The sequence below is a fragment of the Phycodurus eques genome, chromosome 17, assembly GCF_024500275.1.
Source record: "Phycodurus eques isolate BA_2022a chromosome 17, UOR_Pequ_1.1, whole genome shotgun sequence".
Taxonomy (NCBI): Eukaryota; Metazoa; Chordata; class Actinopteri; order Syngnathiformes; family Syngnathidae; genus Phycodurus; species Phycodurus eques.
In genome coordinates this window covers 2700484-2723932 of record NC_084541.1, presented here as the reverse complement: position 1 = coordinate 2723932, position 23449 = coordinate 2700484, and the positions used below count along the sequence as shown (strand labels likewise).

Sequence of the window (23449 nt, the reverse complement as noted above, 5' to 3'; positions counted from 1 at the left end):
AAAATACTAATAATAATTTCGAATGTGGAATGAATAAAACAATTATTTCGTACTTCCAAAGGATATAATTGCTAATCACAGCACAGATACATGAGACACCTACGGATCCACACGTATTGAGAAACAGTATTGTCGAGTTTTTGGAGCCAACGCGAGCCATAAATTCATCTCGCGGTGCATTGTGGGAGTTACAGTTTCTGCCACATATCCCCTTCGAAACGGTAACTTCTCGTACAATTACACTGCACATACAAACCTAGTCAAGCGACAAGAGGCACTGTGTCGCTCTCATCACTTTTTGCCAACATGTTTCCTGGGAACCTTGTTTTACAGTCTGACACGGTCTTCTGGCGGCGCACGGAGGACTTTGGATATAATTCCTTTTAGGGGAAAGTTTGCCAGTCCTCGCTGCTAATGAGCTGGTTACGCGAGCTTTAGCCCGGGATTAGCCACCTGAGCTAACACACGAATCCAATGGAGGTGTATTATTATGCAGACTCGCCTGACACTACAAAGTACCTTTAGCTGTTCGGAAGGAAGGTTTAAGGACTTGAATTTGGATCGATTTATCCTCGAGGAGCAACATGGACAAGAAGCATCATTTGTTTTGGGGTTTGAGGGCAACCCGGTTATTGGTAAAGAATAATTGCTTTTATTGATTCTGTCATTTGAAAGCAAATAGCGACTCTGATGATGCTAGGGACGTTTCCATTGGAGGTGTGTTAAGCTGCAGCCCTCGTTTTCATCAGCAAAGAATGTCCGACCTGGAAAGTTCCAGTTCATATTTTGGTCTCGATGATCCGCAGTGGCTATGTATGGTCACGCTTTTTATTGCATCCCTGGTTACCCTGGTACTGTATTTTGTACAGTATTTCCAACTAAGGGCAACAGGGTCGGAGAAGACCGTAGCAGAGGATAATGCGGCGAAGGAGGAAGCCGCCTCTCTGCTGGGATGGGCGCTGTCACTGAATAGCTGGAAAAGTCAGTGGCGAGGAGCATGGTGCAAGGCTTTGAATGCCCAGTCAAGGGAGACTCGTGGGGTAAGACCACCTTGTCACCTTATTATCACGTTCAATAAATATCGTTTGTCAAATGTTACGATATGGCAGAGATCACCCGATAAACCCGCAACAAAAGGCATGTTTCTAACCAAACTCAGCGCTATTGCCTTTATAATGGCAGATTTGATGTAATCAGATCATGTATTGGACCTTATCACGACGGTTGTAATGTTGGAGCAGGTCTACGCATGCAGGGGCAGTGCATTGGTAATTAATTACTGTTACAGTTTCACTTCCAATGTCAGTGTTTTTAACTTTTTCTTGATCAGAGTCCACTTATTCTGACCTTCAAAGAAGATGACGTCGACCCATCTGAGCTCATGGTCAGACAAGTGTCCAGCTTTAAGAAATCTGGCCAAATCAAGGTACACTTGACATTAAGGACATTATTTTAATAATTGATTAAACAAATTTAATTGAATCAATAGATTATTTCTTCGATGAAAAAAAACATTTAATTTGCATCCCTCTACTCAAAAACAATTTCAAATTGAAAAATAATAAATACATTGATTATGATTCACTTACTTGTTTGATCTATAAAGTCATAAAAGTAGGCAAAAATGTAGAGCATTCTCTTCCAATGTAAAAGCAGCGTTTTGCCAATGTCTTATTTTGAATAAACACAATCAGTCTGCTTTCATGGAGACGAGAGAAATCTGAGAATATTTATTTTTGAGAGGCTGGAATCGGAGAATGTGGAGAATTTTAAGTTAAACAATGTCTCTAAATGATTAATCGACTGTCAAAATAGTTGTCGAATTGATTATTTGTCAATCTCTTAATTCTTACATCCCTATTCAGGTTCCTATAACGCAGCATAGAAAGGCAGTATTTACCGCCCCCCCCCCCCCCCCCCCCCCCCAAATATTGAAAAACAAGAGCAAAAGTTAATGTCAGGAAGAAGACACAAACACGTTCACCACACATGGGTGCCATTACAAGACTAAAAGAGCTTGCTTCACTGTAAGCCACTTACTGGTACTGTATTTTTAAAGGTGCAGTAATATTTGAAGGTCTTTGTAAGATTTTGCAACTGTGTTAAATAGTTTTTATATGATGATTTGTGCTGCCGTATATGTATGGTTTAAACTTTCAACTCGTTCGCTGGCAGCACTCCCGGTGAAGAGGCATATTTGACGTTTATAGCTGTCAATGGCAGTGAACTGATATAGGCAATTATAATCACTTTTAAGGGAGTGAGAATTGTTCAAGGAAAATTTGCTATTCTCACTCAGGCTCAGTCCCTTTACTCCATTAATCATACGTGCAAATCAGTCGCCTTTCTGTGAAATTCGCTGTTTTGAACTCAAAATAGGCCATTTACGTGAATTGTATGGATCCGATGAGTTTTTCCTGGGTGGGGGAGTTGTTTCGCCGTTGTCATAGGCTGTTTCGTACTCCTTGAACGCTGGGTCGACTGTTGTGTCTTCTTAGCACTTCTACCTCTCAGTTCTGACGTTTGGGGTTCGTATCTTGACTCCGGCCTTCCTTTGTAGTGTTTGTTTGTCACAGTGTTACAGGCTACATTTAATTTAAATGTGTGGCAAGACTGTTAGGAAAAACATGCAGTTGGACGTTAAAATGTTAAGTCATGACAATTTGTTACTGTTATGCTTGAGTGAAGCCCATGTCATGTTAAAGAAAAGTTGTTGTTTTTGAACGATGTTTGATTAAAATAAAACAATTTATCACTCGCCACCTTTCAACCAAAGTCAGTTGGAACTGATGGTTCTACATTCCCATTGTGAGTTAGCATTGTGAGCTAACACTTAACTATGTGACCACAGGCTGTTCCAGGATGCTGGAAATGTCGTGCATCAATTGATAAACCTAACCTCAGTTGAGCAATTGGCATGTCAGCCTCGACATTCATAAGTTATACTTTATAAGGAGGCATCCATAGATTTCTAATGACTTGTTTATGGATCTTACTGAAAAGGACTCTCTTCTATCAATAGCCCCCTCCCCACCTTCATTTTGTTGAAGTGGAGCTGTCATGACCACCACTAATCTTTTTTTCCAACTATAGTCCATTCATCCATGAACCGAGAGTCACTTATAATGACAGTAGTGTGCTTGAATTTTAGTTTTTTTTTTTGTGTGAACGTAGCTGGGAAAAGCTGTGCTACATTTTTGTTTATATTATTACTTTAGTGGATTGGGTCCCAGTTTGCGGTAGTATTTGAATTTAACAAGCTGCCAGCCACTACAAAGAGGATTGCATCAAATTCCTTTCTTTGTGATCACAGTTCTATCCACAATGGCACAAACAGCACTGTTGTTATGGGGAATGTAATGAACAGAGGCTATTTTTTTTTTTTTTTTTAAGTGTAATTTTTTTAAGAATCTTACATTGGTTGATAGTGAGCAATTGGCGTAGACAGAGATAAATGCAGAGGTGTGTGTATGTATGTATGCATTTTTACATTTCTCTATCCTCTGTAGTGGTTTAATAGCATACTTGCACACAGAAGAAAAAGTCATACAGAAGGGAGGAATCCAAACCAGTTTAGATTCCTTCAGTGAGTATGTATATGGCGGTACAGTTTGTGCTAAGTTCAGCATATGCTTTCATCACAGTTTGTTACCTAGTTCGTAGATTGACTGCAATTATTTTTCACTGTTGTTAACATTTTTCAAGCATTTCCTTTATTCCTCAGTGTTGAGCTTAAATTAGGTTTATGCAGGAGATATCAATAAAAGATTAAACCTTGGTGAACGTCGGCAGTGACAGACACCTGCCAAGACGGATTATTAATTAATTAAAAGAGCAGCATTAAATCATGCAGCTTCATAAATATCAACCTTTACCTATAATATATATGTGTGTGTGTGTGTGTGTGTGTATTTTGCAGATGGAAATGAGCTTTAGTTTGTCAGTGGTTCCCAACATTGTCTTGTGCACACCCTAAACATTTTTGTCATTTCAAGAAACTCTACTATGCAAAGCGAAACCCATTTATCGGAACATGCAAACTCCACACAGGCGGGGCCGGGATTTGAAGCCAGGTCCTCAGAACTGTGAGGTACATGTGCTAACCAGTTCTCCACCGTGCCATAGACAATACAGTCGTGGCTAAAAACACTGGCAACCCTGGTGTGCCAATGTTTTTGAGCACGACTGTACGTGTTGGTTCTCCAAAAGTATCGGTATTGTCCACCGTGCCGTGAAATTAAATATTGATATATCTTTATGTGGTCTTATGAATGTTTAATATGCATGATTTTGTAAAGCAGAAGGAAGCTGGAGCACCCCAAATACAAAACCTCAGGACTGTGAGGCAAATGTGCTAACCACTTGTTCATCATGCTGCAGATACAGTATACGGACCCTTTCCAAAACATTTGAATATTATGGTTAGTTCTATGTTCTATAAAGTTAAACTTTCATAGATTATAGACTCAGGGACCATAATTTAAACAATTTCAAGTATTTGTATTTGTTTAATTCTACATAATTTGGGCTTCCAGCTCATAAAACCCACAAAATCATCAGGAAGTTACAAAATTAGAAAACTGTGAAGAAATCAGCCCACATTTTGCAGGCAATAAATGTTTTAAAAGGAGTGTCACACAATAATCATCTACTAAACTCAAAGCACCTGCACAGGTTTCCCCAGGTGTCGTTAAATTGCTTCAATTTGGTTCAATTGTCTCATTTGGGTTCAATATGGGGAAGACTGCATACTTGACAATTGACCAAAAGACCATCATTGATACCCTCCATGGGATGGGTAAGCCATAAAAGTTCATAGCTAAGGAGGCTGGCTGTTCACACAGTGCTCTGTCCAAGCATATCAATGGAAAGTCTAGTGGAAGGACAAAATATGGCAGGAGAAGATGCACCAGCAAACGAGATGACCGTGGGCTACAGCGGATTATCAAACAGAGAAGATTCAAGAATCTAGCAGAGATCCAGAAAAAGTGAAATGAGACGGGAGTCACAGCTTCAAAGAACCACCACATTGAGACGCATCCAGGAGGTGGGCTGCAGCTGTCGGGTTCCTCGGGTCAAGCCACTTCTGAGCCTGAGCCAACCTAGGAAGCGTCTCAACTGGGCCAAGGAGAAGAAGGACTGGACTGTGGGCCAATGGTACAAGGTCCTCTTTTCCGATGAAAGTAAAATGTGTCTTTCATTTGGGAGTCAAAGTCCAAGGGTTTGGAGGAAGACCAGTGAAGAACAGAACCCAAGCTGGTTGATGTCCAGTGTAAAATATCCACAGTCAGTCATGATTTGGCTGCAATGTTCAGTGCAGGTGTTGGTAAACTCTGCTTTCTTAAATCCAAGGTCACCGCAACAGTCTACCAGAATGCTCCAGAGGACTTCCTGATTCCTTCTGCTGAGGATCTGTATGGAGATGCAGATTTCATCTTCCAGCAGGACCTGGTCCCTGCCCATACCGCCAGAAGCAACAAAACCTGGTTTGATGCCCATGCCATCACAGTGCTTGACTGGCCAGCCAACTCGCCGGATCTAAACCCCATTGAGAATCTATGGGGTATTATCGAGACGAAAATGAGGGGCACCAGATCCAAAAACAAGGAAGAACTGACAGCAAGCATCCACGAAATCCGGGCTTCCATAACTCCCAGGCAATGCTACAACGCATCGCAGCAGTGACTAAAGCAAAGGGATTCCCAACCAAGTATATTGTTTTGACAGTACCATATTTTGATTGATTTGTCACCCAAATTCCTTTCTTTTTTCCTACAAAAACTGAGAAGTAAATGGTGATTTCTTCACAGTATTGCAGTATTTTACAATTCCTGATTTCGGGGGTTTTGTGAGCTGGAATCCCCCAAAAAAAACAAAAAAACTTGAAATTGTTTAAATTGTGGGCGCTGAATCTATAATCTATGAAAGTTTCACTTTTTGAATGGAATTATAGAAATAAATAAACTTTTCCATGCTATTATTTGTTTTTGGAAAGGGTCTGTATATGGATGGAATGATTGATGAATGGATGGATGGATTTAAGGACATTTGAAACAATTAGTTGCATGAGGAAAACGGTTTCCCAACTGTCCCAGAATGCAAAACTTTACTTTGATAGGTCGGTAGATAGCCGAAGTCCCCTGAAGTCCGAATTACTCCAACAGCTCAATTTTCTTTGTAACTATTATCTAAAATTAATAAGTCCTGAGGTGAATACGATTCAGAGTCATCCTCCATTCCTTTGCTTTTAAACAAGCTGCTTTTGGGATGGAAACGCAGCCATTCAGCCAGTGGCCGTGATGGCTTTGGTCCATTTAGCTATGTTGTGGCCATTTGCCCACTTGTTGCTCTGGTAACCTCTTGACGACAAGGTTGCTCGGTTGCCGTTTTAAAAATTCTGAATATATAATGCCGGTACATGTATTCCATGAAACCTGTCCAAGCCTGTTTCTACGTACCCGCTGCAATGTGGTTGCATACCCGTAGGGGTACGCGTATCCCTCGTTGGGACCACAGCAGTATGTGACACAGGGCATCTCTTCTGGTTTGGACATTTTTTTGTACATTGTACCATTAGCTGGATACAACAATTTCATAGCTGAACATACCTTACAAGAAAAGGTGTTTAGAAAAAAATAAAATTAATCTACTTCCGGTTGAAGTACTTACATTTTCTTAAAGTTAAATGACGTAAATAGCAGCTTTAGCCAAAGTCGCATATCTTAATTGATTTAGTTTCACTATCCCTCACTCATAAATCTACATTGTGTTGCATTTAACACAAATTACTTTTGACAAGGTATGATGCTTACGGTTCGTATTAGTGTCAGCAGGCCAGACTTTACAACCAGTTAGAATTTCACTTATTTGAAGTTGCGTTTAAATGAGATGGATTACGGTAACGCAATGTGGATTGCACAGTGCTCTAACATTCGCAGATGTTGCAAATGTCCAACTTTTCAGTGGCTCGCTGTCTCCCCCCTACAGGCTGCTTGCTGCTGCGTGGTCGGTGAGAAGCTTCAGTTCTCTCTTGGTGTGTCCACAGCCACATCATTTTCAGCAGACCCTTGTAAATATGCAGTGTGTATATCCCCACTGGAGCTGCAGGTAAGTGTACTAATGTTCACTTCCATAGCAAATAGAATAATCTGTAGTCCTATTGTACACATTGGGAATAGTGTTGTTTAATGGTAGATCTTAGTAAAAGTGACATGCTGCCCAGAATCGGTCACTGCCTTGCAGTAGCATTAGATTGCATGTTTGAGGTATCTGTCAGGGCTTGGCAAATGTCCCAAATGCCTCAATGCAATCACTGTCAGGCTCATTTCCTGCCATACTGTCCTACTTCCTATACATTTTTCATATGTGATTGATGGTGTTCTGAAATATTAGCATAATGGACGCGCAACCTATTATTTTACCTGTAAATGGAAAGAAAAAAAAAAGTGACCATTGGGTCCAGAAGTATTCTGACAGTAATAACTTTTTTTTTTTTACAATTTTAGCTTTGTTTTGTTAAAGTATTTCACGTATCATTTTGGAATTCCAGCTTTTGATTCAGAATACTTCCATTTTCAGAGGCTCAAAAGTATTTATCGTAATTGGTAATATTTGTATGTTTTTGACAGCATAGAAATTGAATACTCCAACAGCAAACAAAGTGTGCTGAACTGCTGCCGTGAAGACCTGGAAAAGGGAGGAAACTCGTAATTTTGTGATGTCCATGTGCTCTAGACCTAGGATACTCAATGACTTCAAAGGATTTTGAAGGTCATAGTTAGTCCAATACTTTTGAGCCTCTGCAAATAGAGGTACATTACTTTGTGTAAAATCATCGTTCTTGAATAGAAAAAGACTTCATTTTTCTGAAACCTCTTAATTTAATGCTGAAAGTCTACACTTCAGTCTGATCTTCTTGCATTGTTTACAATTCATAATAATTCTGTCACTGCTCAAGTGCTTCTGAACGTCACTATATATGATCTGCAATCCCCCGTTTTGGTCTTTTTAATATTCAGCTGATATTAATCTTGCTGACTAGCATTAGCAACTAGCTAGCATGTTGATGACTCACCGCCTAAAATTTGCATATTAGTCGTCAATAGAAGTGTGTATATATATTCTTAGTTTATTTTCCATCATCTGACTCAACAACAAGGGGGATAGTCTGATTTTAGCTGCCCTAAGCTTTCATCCTGTATTTAGGTTCAGTTTGAGATCTTCTATGCAGGCTAACCCACTTGTATAAAGATTATTTTTAAACCAATAAGGTGCTTGTCACACCTCGGTGCTCGCTGAGCTCTTTGTACCATAAATACAACTTGAGTGAGTGGCTAGAGAACTAAAGTCAAGATTAGAAGCTGTAGGTCAGTATGAAGGCAGGTTTCAGTGTTTGCGCTCACTGTTTCAGCTTAGTCTGGAAAGGTCAGAAAGCCTTTTCATAAGACCCCATCCATCCGATGGAACATCGGTTTGCATTTGACTCTGATATGAGCTAGAATGGTCCTGTCATGTCATGCTGTGAGTGCGTGGATAAGTGGAACACAAGCACTGGCTGTTGAACCCAACTGCGGGCCTTTCAACCCACTCTTGTACCACATCTTGCATGTGAGCACATCCATGTGATACTTTTGTGTAAACACTGTTATGCAAATACATTGCACACTGTTAAATAGCAGGCACTGTTGTATCAGTCGAGTCAGGTGATGTGAACTGCTAAACAATTTGTAGTGCTATTCAGTGAATATAAAAGGCTTTACTGCCAAATGATTTCTGAGCTTTCATTTAGCACCGTGTTAAAGAATACAATATGTATACAAATGGTTTGTTATGGGTACCTTTCTGTTTATGTGGACTGGGTTGGCAGTCAGTGCACTGCAGACTGTGGTATTGTTATTTGGATCCATCTAGGCGTCCTCATTGCTATCTGATGTGGCTTTTGTTTGGCGTGTTTGGCATTACACAGGCAGCTCTGGAGTCCAATACTAAAATCCAGGCATGCTGGGACACGATTGGCAGCTGTAGTTTTTAAAGTGTTCGCTCCCGTTCTTTTGCTTCATCTCTTAGCAGCTGTCTATAATTTTTTTTTTTTTTTTTTTTTTAACTATTTCAATCATAATTAAAAAGATACAAGTGGAATTTAAAGTGCAGGCAAACAGCCAATTAGTGCAGTTGGTGTTATTATTATTAGGAGTAGTAAGGTGCAAATGTAGGAATATTGTAGGCAGAGTGGGTACGGAAAGTATTCAGACCCCCTTAACTTTTTCACTCTTTGTTATAGTGCAACCATTTGCTAAAATCATTGAAGTAAAATTTTTTTTCCTCAATGTACACACAGCACCCCATATTGACAGAAAAAAACGAATTGTTGGAATTTTTGCAGATTTATCAAAAAAGAAAAACTGAACTATCACACAGCCATAAGTAGTCAGACCCTTTGCCGTGACACTCATGTTTAACTCGGGTGCTGTCCATTTCTTCTGATCATCCTTGAGATGGAACTACACCTTCGTTGGAGTCCAGGTGTGTTTGATTATACTGATTGGACTTGATGAGGAAAGCCACACCCCTGTCGATATAAGACCTCACAGCTCACAGTGCGTGTCACAGCAAATGAGTATCATGAGGTCAAAGGAACTGCCTGAAGAGCTCAGAGATATAATTGTGGCAAGGCATAGATCTGGCCAAGGCTACAAAAAGATTTTTCTGCTGCACTTAAGGTTCCACAGTGGCCTCCATAATCCTGAAATGGAAGACAATTGGGAGGACCAGCACCCTTCCTAGAGCTTGACCGTCCAGCCAAACTGAGCAATCGTGGGATTAGATCCTTTGTGAGAGAGGTAAAGAATAACCTAAAGATCACTGTGGCTGAGCTCCAGGGATACAGTCAGGAGATGGGAGAAAGTTCTAGAAAGTCAACCATCACTGCAGCCCTCCTCCACCAGTTGGGGCTTTATGGAGTTTGCTAAAAAAACAACCCCACCTGAAGGACTCCAAGATGGCGAGAAATATGATTCTCTGGTCTGATGAGACCAAGATAGAACTTGTTGGTCTTAATTCTAAGCGGCCTGTGTGGAGAAAACCAGGCACTACTGATCACCTGTCCAATACAGTCCCAACAGTGAAGCACGGTGGTGGCAGCATCATGCTGTGGGGGTGTTTTTCAGCTGCAGGGACAGGACGACTGGTTGCAATCGAAGGACAGATGAATGTGGCCAAGTACAGGGATCTCCTGGATAACAAACTTCTCCAGAGTACTCAGAACCTCAGACTGGGCCGAAGGTTCAGCTTCCAACAAGACAATGACCCTAAGCATGTGTGATATTTCAGTTTTTCTTTTTTAATAAATCTGCAAAAATGTCAACAATTCTGGACGACCCAGGACACGCTGGAGAGACTTATGTCTCTCGGCTGGCCTGTGAACACCTCGGGACCCCCCCGGAAGAGCTGGATGAAGTGGCTGGGGAGAGGGAAGTCTGGGCGTCCCTGCTAAAGCTACTGCCCCCGCGACCAGACCTTGGATAAGCGGTAGAAAATGGATGGATGGATGGATGGATCTGTTTTTTTTCTGTCAATATGGGGTGCTGTGTGTACATTGAGGAAAAAAAATGAACTTAAAAATAATTTTAGCAAATGGCTGCAATATAACAAAAAGTGAAAATTTTAAGGGGGTCTGAATACTTTCCGTACCCACTGTATATGAACATGCAGTACCAGTCAAATATATGGACACACCTGATTCAACAGCATGAGATTGTCCAAACATTTGACCGGTATTGTATATAATTTAAAGCAGGTGTACATTTAGCAGTATATATTTGAAATATAATCAACATATGATTATACCTGTATTTTGCAGGCGATTAAGCAAGGTATAATTCACTTGGAAGTGGAAGTTCTGTAATGAGCAAGGTCTGACCTACAGTTACTCCCCTCCCCCCATCCTTCAGGCATCATAAATATTCTGCCCTCTGTGTTCCTCAGCTTGAGCTACAGTTGCAAGAATCTGAACATCAGGTCAGAGTGAGCTGGGGAATTTCTCACCTGGAGACAGATATGGTCCAGGTGACACCTAATTCGATCCAGGTAATTTCCTCTTGTGGATAATGCATGGATGCATCAATTTTTGACTGCAATTTAAAGTAACTGAATTTGTATGCCATATATGTGCAGTGAGAAGGTCAGGTTCGATGCACATTGGATTACTATGTTCTCAGTGTTATTCTACTGCTCTCATTTGCTGTCTTATCAGGACAATGTCAGCACTTCCTGTGTGGCAACAGTGAAAGAGCAGTTGAGGCATGTGCTGTGTTCGACCCAACCCTCTCTGTTAATGAGCTGCAAGCCTTCTCAGGCCTCTGAGGTCAAGGTGGGTGGTTGAGTCATGCCTCATTTGAATGGCGCCAACGAAGCAAAACATTTTGCTCAATGTTTGAGTTAGCAACACCTTAAGTTCTATGAGAAAACATTTGACAAGCATTAGTTTGATTGCTTTGAGTTAAAGAAGGAATTCCTTTACTAGTGTTGCTGAAAATGTTTTGTTTTCTCTAACTGCAGTATATGGAGCTTGAATATAGGATTAAGTTATTGTTTCTTTTCTTAGACACGTGAACTCTGTTCTGTTACCTTTTAAGAGTAATTTAATTTACAGCAGCACAGCTAGCTAGGGTCAACGAATTTGCAACATGCTATTATTTCAAGTTGTGGATGACTGTGTGACAGTATACATAATTATTTTATTGATGTATTTTATCCAGATAAGGCAATTGAGACCTGGACTGGCAGCAGACAGCACAGTCAAACAAAGCAAAATAAAAGCAAATACAAATACATAGACATCAAACTGTCCAGTGTGACATAGTTACCTAAGACATAGTGAATAAATGTTTCTAACAAGCTTAAAACAGGCACCGCCCCGATCATGAATATGCCTCACTAACTTAAATTAGTATCAATCTATATTAAAACTATAGCAGTAATAACAATCATGATATTAATAATAATTGAGTAAATAAAATGGCCACTTAATGAGGAAATACGGTTTCAGATTTAAAAAAAACAAAACAACAAACACTATTCACTGAACTTTCTTTCAGCAGGAAACTTGCAACAAAGTGTTTTCACCCCCCAAACCTCCTCGCGCACATGAATGGAAGCTGCTGGTGAAAAACATTCGCGTAATGCTCAGTAAGCAGGAAGATGCTGCAGGTAAGATTATTGTGCCCAACTGCTCCTGCATCATAAGCACCGTTTTCTGAACACCAAACCAAACTCGGTTGTCAAGGTGGCCGCAGAGGTTAGCTTTACTTGCATATCACAGTGACATGGCATTGCATTCAGTTCAGTAAAATCATATCATTGATCTTATCTCAATGTCACGCTGTAAAATTACTTTTTGGAGAAGGGTGTGGGCTTGATTATACAAAAGAATATTCCTGATTTCCTTGTTTGTAGAGTGAATCATTGGATCAGTTCTTTTTTTTTTTTTTTTAATGCCAAATTGAAATTAAACCAACTAACACAATATCAAAAAGCCTTCTTACTGTGTGTGCATGTATGTGAGAGAGTAAGTAAATGTTATTTACATGCAACTTTTCACAGAGCGAGAGAGAGAAAAATCACAAGGAGCTATACATTGAGCTTTCCACATACGGTACATTTAAAATATACAAACACAAACATGCAGTTGCAAGAGTCAAGACGTGAGGAGACCAAAGTATGAATGGTTATTTCTTGTTCAGAATGAAAGAACATGGATCCAAGTTTAGAAATATTTTGAAGTGGAAAAAAGCAGCAACAGATGTGTGGCCTCACATTCAACATTGAAGAAAGGGTGAAGAAAGGCCAGCCTCCAGAATTTGTCATGAATGAAGACAGACAAACAAGAATCGAGTATTCTGATTACAAACATGAAATTATATCATTACTTTTTTCGCATTTTCACAATGAAAGCATTGTCTTGATAGTATACGGTAGCTCAAAAAAAATTATACTCTAGCACACATGCGTCAAACTCAAACGCAAGGGGCCTGATCTGGCCAGTCGCACCACTTTCTGTAAAGCAATTCAAGTGTGTCTACTTAATGTTTCTTGCTAAATGGGTTTATTCTTTTCATGCATTTTGTTTTTTGCATTTAACAGATATTCCAAGGTTTTTTTTTTAATACAACAAATCCCTTCTTAACATAAAGTGAACAATTGTTGTACACTAAATATTTGTGTGCCACAATTTTTCATGACTTTGAATTCAAATTCAATTCATTATGTGTACAATATATGTGTAAAAAAAAAAAAAAAAGTCTAACAATCAATTTCCCTGGCAATTGTGAATATGGAACAGTATTTTGAAGTGATTCCACATTTATATGGTTTATGATGTGGCTCACGATAAGTTTGACACCCCTGCCTGGCACAAATGTTTTGATAATGAAGATGTCGACTAATTGAATTTGGGATGTTTTGAGATGATTGACTGCTGCCAGTCATTGCAGCAAGTCTCGTGTGGGGTGCTTTTTAAATGGTTTTCAGTTGTGCAAACTTCAGGGTAGTGACCTCTGACATTATCTTTCCTGCAAATAAAGAACTGCTTCAGTGACAGCTTTCACTTGTGAGACTTCGTTGTGGCTTAGTCTGGCAGCTGCTTTATCTCTTCTGTGCTTTTCATGGCTGCTATATTCCCATTTGAGGCGCGCCATTGTATTTGACTTTGGCCCACTGCTTCATGGGCTGTCTCCTGGAGCCATTATTATTATTAGAATGTATATAGGTGATTGTACGGATAATGTTAGATGTCACTCATTTTTACCCGTTAAAGTGAAGAACAGGAAGTTACTAAAGTAAGATTGTATCTTGCAATAACACATTTTTATTTGATTAGCTGTCAAGTCCATTACATGATGTGTTCGAGTCAAGGGAGAGATTACAAGCCCTTTTTTCAGACACTGTTATAGCGCTAATATTTACTGACGTAGATGTATTATGTCTCTTGATTGATTGTTTTCGCATCCTATCTGTGACAGCTGGCCTTCGTAACAGGCCGCACACACCATTGTTCTAATTCTGATGTGGGCTGAAAGATATTTTTTTTTCTAATTGCAGGCAGCATAAGTCCTATGTGTGTACTGCAGTTAGATGACCCTCCGCAGAAGTATAATACATCCGTTTTGAAGAACACAGCCAATCCTGCCTGGGATCAGCCGTTTATATTGTAAATTTTACAACGCACGAGCGCCACAAAAAGGAATACTCTCTTCCTGTCTCTCAAAATTAGTATTTTGTCACTCCCTGTAATATTTGTGTCCCTCCAGTGAACTGAATGGCCGATCAAAAGAGCTTATTATTCTATTAATGAATGACGGACAACCTCAAGAGGGTGAGAAACAAATGTTTTTGTTTTTTTAAATCAAGGTATTTTGTACCCCTGCTGTGACCATCACATTGTTGGTTCTATCGCTCTATTTCAGATAACTTTCTGGGCCAGGTGTCTGTGTCTTTTGACCTTGTTAGGAAGCAACCTAAAGGACAACAAACATTTTCACTCATGACCAAAGATGTAGTGACAGGATCAGTTACTACTGATGTAAGACTCACACATCCTTGTATCAGAGATTTTCCTGCAACACTGTTGAAGCATATTAACTGTGGGGAATGCCATTCTTCAGTTTACCTACCTGGATCCCAGTGAGGTGAGGTCCTGGCAGCCTCCAACCCCAGCCTCCACCAAGAGAGTGGAGACGGACCGTACTGTCATGCCCTGTGGCACCGTGGTCACCACCATCACTGCAGTCAAGAGCAAACCAGGCCGGGTGCTCACTCCAGGACTCAACATTGGTACAATGGCAAAAAGAGGATAATTAGTCATTATAAACTAATTGTAAATTAATAGAACAAGTTTTCATAGCTACAGTATGAGTTGTTATGGGTATTGACGTACTGTATTCGTGTTGGGCTTTGTTGTCAATGTTTTGTTGGAGCTGTGTGTTTGTGTCGGCACCATGCGTTAGTTGGGTATGCAATAATAAGAAGCCCCACGGTGTGACAGTATTGGCATGTCACTGATCAGTCACTCTTAGGCAACCTTTGCATTCTTGGTCTTAAGCGAAGAACATTGCTATTATGACAAAAACAAATTCAAATTTTGGTCGGGAATGGAATTCATGCACCAGACACGCATCTACATCCTGCATCCAATGTGAGTCTTGCTCCTAAAGGCCCTATCGAGCAACCATATCACATTCTCTGTGACTTTTGCGTGCGCCTACTCGGATACATTTGAATGATTAAATGGATTTTGTTTTTAAACCACCGACAATGTAATACTCCAATTAGTTGGTGCAAGAGATTCGACTTACCTGAAAGTCGGTTGTCTTTACCTTCAGATTCTTCCCAAAAAGCAATGACCCAAAAGCCCAAGCTTTCAGAGCGACGTGTTTCGGAGCAGACGTCAATGCTGGGATCAGCAGTTAGCAAGGCCCTGTCTTCTTCAGACACCGAGCTGCTGATGCTAAATGGCACTGACCCTGTGGCTGAGGCGGCCATCAAACAACTCCATCAGTCTGCCAAGCAGAAGCTGAGGTCCCCAGTGAAGAAGAGTACCATCATCATCTCTGGGATTGCCAAAGTAAAGATGAGTTGACTCAGCAGCAGAGTTTACTTGCTATTTAATATGCTTAACTATGATTATTTTCCCAGACACCATTGTCCCAGGACGATGAGCTGGCTCTGATGGCGGGCTATGCTGCGGCAATGGATGCTTCAATGTCAGACGAAAGCTCCTCTCAAGACATGACTACGGCGATTGTGTCGGGGAGCAGTAGCCACCCAGAGGGTTCAGAACCTGAGGAAGGTCCCAGTGGAGTGGGCCGCCCGCCCGAGAATTGGGAGAGCCACACTGGAGAAGACTTAAATCATACCTCACTTTCCTATGTGTGTGTCGGAGGTCAGCTGCAAAAAGAGAAGAGGTGAGACACACCGCAATTTGCTGATTTGTACTACAGTGAACCCGTCAAGGTCAAACGGCGCAAACGTCGTATAGTTTGGAGATCAACCAGAAATTTCTGGGAAAATGTGCCTCAAAAGCCAAGCAAAACTTGGATTTAAAACCGTCATTGTGTATGATGTAAGGAAGGCGAGAACCAGCTAATTTTGAGACTTTAGATCACTGAAGATCTGAAGCATTACCTCTGCAGCTGTGTTTTGCTTTTTCTTTGTTTTTCTTTTGTGATCCCACCACAGAAGGGCGCCAGTGAAAATGATAACCATACTTAGAACCGGAAATGGCTGCTAAGAACAATGCGCGCAATATAATAAATGAACTAATATCAATTCCACAGATAATTCAACCAAAAGCTAATGTAATTAGCATGTAGCTTTCAAGAAAATTACCAGAGAATCTTAACAATAAACAGCAAATTTCTTCTGTCAGCTACTGTGCATTATGTGTCTGTCAGGCATCTTCAAAGTGTGAGTTGTTTAACTTGATTTGAGTATTATTCTCCAGCAGTTAACTTCTGTTACAGTTAGGAATATTACTTTAAAACCTGGCCTCTGCAGTTGATAAAGGTTTATGATGGTGAATATGATCGTTTTAGACGAGAAGAAATGATGGACACTAGTAGAGTAATTCACTCGACATTAGCAGTACTTTCACATTATTTCTAATGTAAAATTTGTTTTGAAATTAGAAACACTCCCAACCAGCATCACGAAACCGCTTGTGTACCAATTTGGAGGTTGAGCTGTATTGTCGCTTACGTCTCAGGCTCAGTGATGAAAAATGACGAACCAGAGCTTTTTCCCTGATTGACTCTTTTCATGTCTGTCATTTCTTGGTTCTACAGTCTGTTTTCTTTTCTCTCTTTCTGCTTTATCGTCTCCACCTTTTTGCTATCATTACTGCCATCTTAGAGGAAAGCAGTGCAAAGCACACGTATCCAGAGGAGTAAGTTACCAGTTGTGGGTAGTATCTGTCGTACGCTAGTTTTTATTGTGTGTAGTTTGAGTAGGTTAGATCATATCATTCATTTCAAAGCATTTCCATTTCATATTTTTCAACTTCATGTTTAATTAACTGCTCTCATTGAACTGAAGCGATCACTAATAAAGCACACCACTTTTTTTCTATAGTTGTACCCCTCTCACACGTGTAGCGTATATTAGTTGAATAAAAATGTAATTAATTTAGGAGAAAGGAATAAGCTGGAAGCGACACCTGCGTTACTTCCGGTTTAACGTAATTGTAAATGATAGCGTTATAAATCAATCTATTTTATCTAGAAAGGGGCACCACGTCACTTTTTAGATGTATAAAACTTCATGACAAAGTGACGACAAACCTTTTTTCCTCAGTCTCGTAATTTGAAGGTTGCTACATAAGTTAGATAAGCGTTCTAGACGACCAGAGTTTTTTTTTTTTTTTTCTTGAACCCAAACACACACAACTATGCAGGTAGTGAATGTTATGGAAAATGTAATGATCTAACATGATCTACAAGCGATACAGAAAAGAAACACACAAAACAAACAAAGGACAGACGAACATTGGCACAGGAAACTGACTTGTGATATGAGGTTGGTCGTGAGTATGGGATGACAATGTTTATAGCTGGAATTCCTGTTCTTTTTAGTTTAAAATCCAAATATGCACTGATCTGTACTTTTAGTCGACCGCAAGTTTGACTTGCGTGAATTGACCTATTCAGGCAGCCGGGTCGACCATCCGCGGGTTGGCAAGAGCGCTCACGAGGGATGGTTTGAAGGAAAGAGAAAAAGATGCACTTCAAGTGCAGGTTGGTCGGCGCGCTGGCAGTGGCAATGCTTGCCACGCGGTCAGGGAAAAACTCGCACCGCAATTACTTCCCAACGGACCCTCGTCCGTAAAGTGCCCCACAGTTGGCAGGTGCTCCCTGCGCTTGGCAGCGCGGCAGGGAAGTCTCCCAGCCTCCGCCACCTCGTGGTGATTTAAAATAACGAGACCATTTTCTAACTTTGCATTGTCACACGCCCGTCCTCTTTAAACCCGGTAACGAATGTTTCAAGTGTATGTGGTTGTTGAGAACACTCATATTTGCAATGTGGCATTTGTGTTGTGTGGGGTGAAACATTTCATCCCGTTCAGTTGACAAACAGATTTGACATCAGACATTCAAATTTGCAGAAATACAATCACTAGTGGCGTTCATGTAAAGTTCTTAGAATATAATATCACATTCAAGTCCAGTGAAGATTGTAATGAGTTAATCCGGGTTTGCAGTGGCTTTCCGCTACGTTTGGGTGTCGCTAGTGCTCTGTCCAAACTCCCAGCCCGGATGGGCAGAGGTCTCTACAGGGAGCGGGAAAGAGAAGTCTTTGTTGTTGAGGCTCTGCAGGCTGGAAGTTAATTAACTTAACGTCCGGGTGCGAAACCACATATCTGTGCCTCGGCTTTCATGCTACTGGCTTGTAATTAATTTTGCGTCTGTGTGCGAAGTGAAATCTGGCATCCCCGTGGTCGTCTGCCTCGGCGGGGGATGTGGCGACTGCGATGCCGTTTGGTCTGGAGTGTGGGAGCCAGGGTGCCATCGCGCGAGAGCATGTCCGTTCCACACGCTTTAAACACATTTAAACTTTTAAAACCCCGTTCCAAGCATTCCTGAGCACCTGTTGTCACTCTCTCGCTCGTACATCTATTTGTGACTCCAATTGAAGTTTACTGTAAAACTGACATACAATGAGACTTAAACATTGTATATTTAAAAACCAAACCATAGCATTTCCTTTATTGAAAGTCCCCTAGCTTAATGCTAACATATCATGCAAAAGGTCATAGAAGGGCTAACAATATTAGCATAGATTTTAGGGCTGTTTTTCTTTGGCTGAAACTGGGGCCTTAATCAAGGTGGGGGGAATTATAAACAGTTCTAAATACCAGTCAGTGTTAAGAAAAAAATGTCAGGAAAAGCATTCTAGAACATCTTAACTTTATTTGGGGTTAATCAGAGGCACTTTAAGGTGGCTTTTATGTGTGCTGACGCCCATTTAACATTAGTTTGATCGGGTTTGGTTGGGTTTCTGAACACTGCCACATCCCCAGTTCTAAGAGGGTGTGCACACATGTACAACCCCATAATCTCAGTTCTTAGTTTTTTACTTCCTCTCCTGAAACCTTTTTTTTTTCCAATTTGTTTTTCAAAATGTTTTAAAATGATTTGTCTTGGTCTTGTTCTTTTACACACAAAAAATATTCAAACAGGATTGTGTTAACTTTTTACATCCACTGTATCTATCTGTCCAGTTTATTGTTAGATGACTATTAAACATAATACCCAAGTTGAACAAAAACCAAACACTTGAGTACACACATTATTTTATATTAGATTACTTATAAACAACAAGAATTTCTGTACAAACATGCTTTCATGTACCGCATGCCATTAGGTGGTATTAATGCAAAACAAAAAAACGCATGACGTCATCTTGCGATAGGGTTTGTCCCGAGATTAAACATCCCCCTGTCCGCGCTTCTGCACTCCAGGCAGCTTCCTTCAGAAGAGCGCCAAGCTGTTCTTCCGGCGGCGACACCAGCGCAAGGACCCTGGAATGAGCCAGTCGCACAATGACCTGGTCTACCTGGAGTCTCCTGCCACTGTGGAGCGGGCCAGCAAAACCGCCACACTCAGCCGCATGCTCAGCCGCAAGAGCAAAAGCAAAGCTAACGGCTCTGCCTCGGTCGGGCAGCCACCTGCGTGACCCCTCCCCCTTCGACAACTACCACCTCAAACTTGCACTGTGTACAACGTCCTTGGGATTGAAGTCCTCCGATGGTTGGCCAGCATCGTATGTGACAATAACTGAGCAGAGTCTTTTACTGCTGCATACTGTTCCAATGCAAGTGTGCGGGAGTGGGCATATCATGGTATTTCACAGGATATTATTTGCACGTTTCCTCAGTTTGGTTTTCTGCAGAATTCTCAGTGCTTGTGTGGCCTTGTTACCGGCTGAAGGGACTGATGTAGGCCTTCGTCTCTACCTCCCGGATGTTGAGTATAAAATGTAAACCATCCGTGCTGTGACCCATAGCTTTCGTGCAATGGATCAACAGGACCAAAGACGAAGATCAGAGTGGTATTTGAGGATTTGCACAGTTTTAAATATCTTTTCTATTTCGGTGCAATGACTGTTCCAAATATTCACAAAGGGAGATGATGCATTGCAAGTGAGCGTGAGTTAGTAATATGACTACTTCTGGGCACGAATACTTTGAAATATGGTATTTCAACACAACATTTGAATGCATAATGTTATTTCTTTTAATCCAAGATCAGTACATCAGATTTGAGTGATTTGGAAATACGGTAATATCTGTAACGGTATAAAAATCAGTATCAGCCATGCAATATGAAATACAGTCAGTGGCATTGCAAGTAATTACAATGAAATATCAACATTCATTTTCAAGATGGTGGCAGGTTAGCACATCTGCCTCACAGTTCTGACGACCGGGGTTCAAATCCCGGCCCCGCCTGTGTGGAGTTTGTATGTTCTCCCCTGTGCCTGCGTGGGTTTTCTCCGGGCACTCTTGATTGAATACTAAATTGCCCTTAGGTGTGAATGGTTGTTTGTTTATATGTGCCCTGTGATTGGCTGGCGACCAGTCCAGGGTGTACCCCGCCTCCCGCCCGAAGCTTGCTGGGATAGGCTCCAGCGTGCCCGCGACCCTAGTGAGGAGAAGCGGTACAGAAAATGGATGGATGGAGTTTTCAAAATATCATAGCTAAAAACCTCACGATACTGTTGTTGTAATAATGTGTGTTTTGAAAAATTCTAACGTATTGAGTCTTCCCAAAACATTTTTAATGTACACTAAAATGACCCTCGGTGACCTTCACCCTTTCAACTGTGACATCACACTCAGCCATGCTTAGTGTGTTTTACACAAACCAGTTTTCTTTTGAATCCTATACTTCCTTGGCTCGAAAGTCACGTTCCCATCCATAATGACTTGTTTTTAATGTCCTGTATCTTAGAACACGATTGAACTTTCTCAAAAAGCAATCCAGCTAATGATTGTGTATTTTTTTTTTTTTTTGGGATATCATCAAGTGTAAGGTGTGTCAGCACACTGCGGGAACTACTGGTCTTCATTGGTAAGATTCAAAACGATGTGCAGTGCTAAGATTGCCTTACAGTAGTTCTATACATTTTGCCACAAATGCGCTCTAGGCTTGTTCTTGGGCTCAGCTTTTGTCTCCATCGTCAGAGCACTGGAGGTCGAGCTGACAGACCCTCAGCTGTGTTCCTACATCATCCCCAATGCCTCATCATGAAGCCTATGCACCTAAGGAAACAGCTACTTCAGCGTTTATGCCATCGGATATTTCTAGGAACTCATTTGCTTTTCATGACAACATTCCTCTGCGGAAAATGGATCAGGGGACTTCTGTGTCCTAAACGGTATGCTGTGGGTCCTTATCCTAATACTGTCTATGGTCTACCAGCAGTGACTACTGCGTCTTAAAAATAAAAAAAGGTTGTTTGGAATTTTGCCGAGTGACTAGTAACCTGTTTGCACTATGCTACTATAAAGCATTCAGTAAACAAAGGGGCTGGTGAATTTTTGTTGTTGTGGTTGGTATCTTCTTTGTGCACAAAAAAAAAAACAGATCAGCTGTACTACTGCTACAGAATTAACCTAACTGTGTCAAATTGTTTCATTTTCAGCAATAAAAACTGGATGTTTGAGATTGCGTTGATTGTAGTAGTATTTAGTTTTAGTTATTTAGTATTTGGATAGTTTTCCCCACTTTAATGTTTAAGAATAACAAATACATTTACAGATCAGACAGTGTCAACCCAATAAAACATAAAATGTAGTTTTTGAATGGTGATTTTATTTTTCCGGGGGGGAAAAAACAAACTTCAAAGCAGCCTGGCCCTGTGTGAAATAGTAGTAGTACAGCTCCCTAAACCTGATGACTGGTTGGGCCAACCTCAGCAGCAACAACTGAAATCCAGCGTTTTCTATAACTGGCAATGAGTCTTTCGTTGCGTGTATATATTTTGGTCCGCTCTTCCTTTCAGTGTTGTTTTAATTCAGCAACACTGGAGGGTTTTGGAGCATGAATGAACGGCCTTTTTAAGGTCATGCCGCAGCATTGTTGTTTATAAGTAATCTTGGCCACTCCAAAACCTTCATTTAGTTTAGTTTTTTGTTTTGTTTTTTAAGCCAAGAGGAGAATTTATGGTTCCATCAATCAGAGGAAGTCATCCAAGTCCTGGATTACCAGCACACCCCAGACCACACACTGTTGAATGTTGGTATGATGTTAATTTTCTGAAATGTGTTACATTTACACCAGATGTAACGAGACACACACCTTCCAAAGAATTTTTACTTTCATCTCGTCAGACCATCGGATATTCTCTGAAAAGTCTTTGGAATCGTTCAGATTTCTTTTCTTTTCTTTCTTTTTTTAATGTGAAAAGAAAAGTTGAGCTGATATCTTTTTCTTTGGTCAGCAGTGGTTTTTCACCTTGGAGCTCTGTCATGGGTGCCATTTTTGGGATAGGGTTAGTTGCCCAGTCTCTTCCTTATTGTTAAGACATAACCACAGACTGTAACTGAGGCCTGCAGTTCTTTTGATGTCCTGGGTTACTTTGTGACCTCCTGGATGAGTCGGCGATATGATTTTGAAGGTCATTTTTAGAGGCCGGTCACTCCTGCTAAGGTTCACCGCTGTTTCGTGTTTTCTCCACTTGTGGAAAATGGCTCTCACTGTGGTCCACTGGAGTCCTAAAGCTTTAGAAATGCCTTTGTAACCCTTTCCAGACTGATGTCAATTACTTTACATCTCATCCGTTCTTAAGTGACTTAGGATCGTGACATTTTGTTGCAGCTTTTTGAGATCTTTTGGCCAATTTCATTTTGTCAGAGAGGTTCTATTGAAGTGATTTCTTGATTGAACAGATCTGGATGTAAATAGGCTTGCGTGTGGTCCTTCGTTTGATGATCTTAAACATTAAAGTGGAGAAACAAATTTGAAATTCAGAACGAGGCGAATACCTTTTCACGGCTCTCTCTATATATATATAGTCTATATATATATATATATATATATATATATATATATATAGACTGTTAGGAAAGTTCATTTTCTACGCAAACTAGTTTAAAGTTCAGTTCACCATTCCAAAAATCAACTAATTGAGTTCATAGTTCTTAATTTCAAATTTTGAACGAATTTCACCGGTCCAAAAACAAACTAGTTCATACTTATTTGTTTTCTTCTGTCAATGTCGCTGACGGGCTATGACCCTGAAAATACTGGAATTTCATTTCTCCATTGTTGCCACCCATTCAGTCCACACTCGGAGCCAGCTGCAGCTTTCACACTACAATCTCAAAAACATGAGAAAAAGCTTGTTGCTGGAATGTTTTATAAAATGAGAAATTAAAACAAAAACAGTTTCCCCC

The 23449-nt window shown here is 40.6% G+C and overlaps 1 protein-coding gene across 1 annotated transcript; it reads left to right on the top strand.

Moving 5' to 3' along the window:
* Positions 1-215: 215 nt before the first annotated feature.
* On the top strand, positions 216-21703 carry LOC133416149 (C2 domain-containing protein 2). The gene is given in 14 exon segments (XM_061702851.1): positions 216-1040; positions 1331-1426; positions 6988-7107; positions 10984-11085; positions 11252-11368; positions 12099-12207; positions 14098-14206; positions 14307-14371; positions 14463-14578; positions 14661-14829; positions 15378-15619; positions 15691-15921; positions 15923-15959; positions 19511-21703. Coding segments are annotated over 14 exon segments (2013 nt in total). The 5' UTR covers positions 216-755; the 3' UTR covers positions 19726-21703.
* Positions 21704-23449: the final 1746 nt, after the last annotated feature.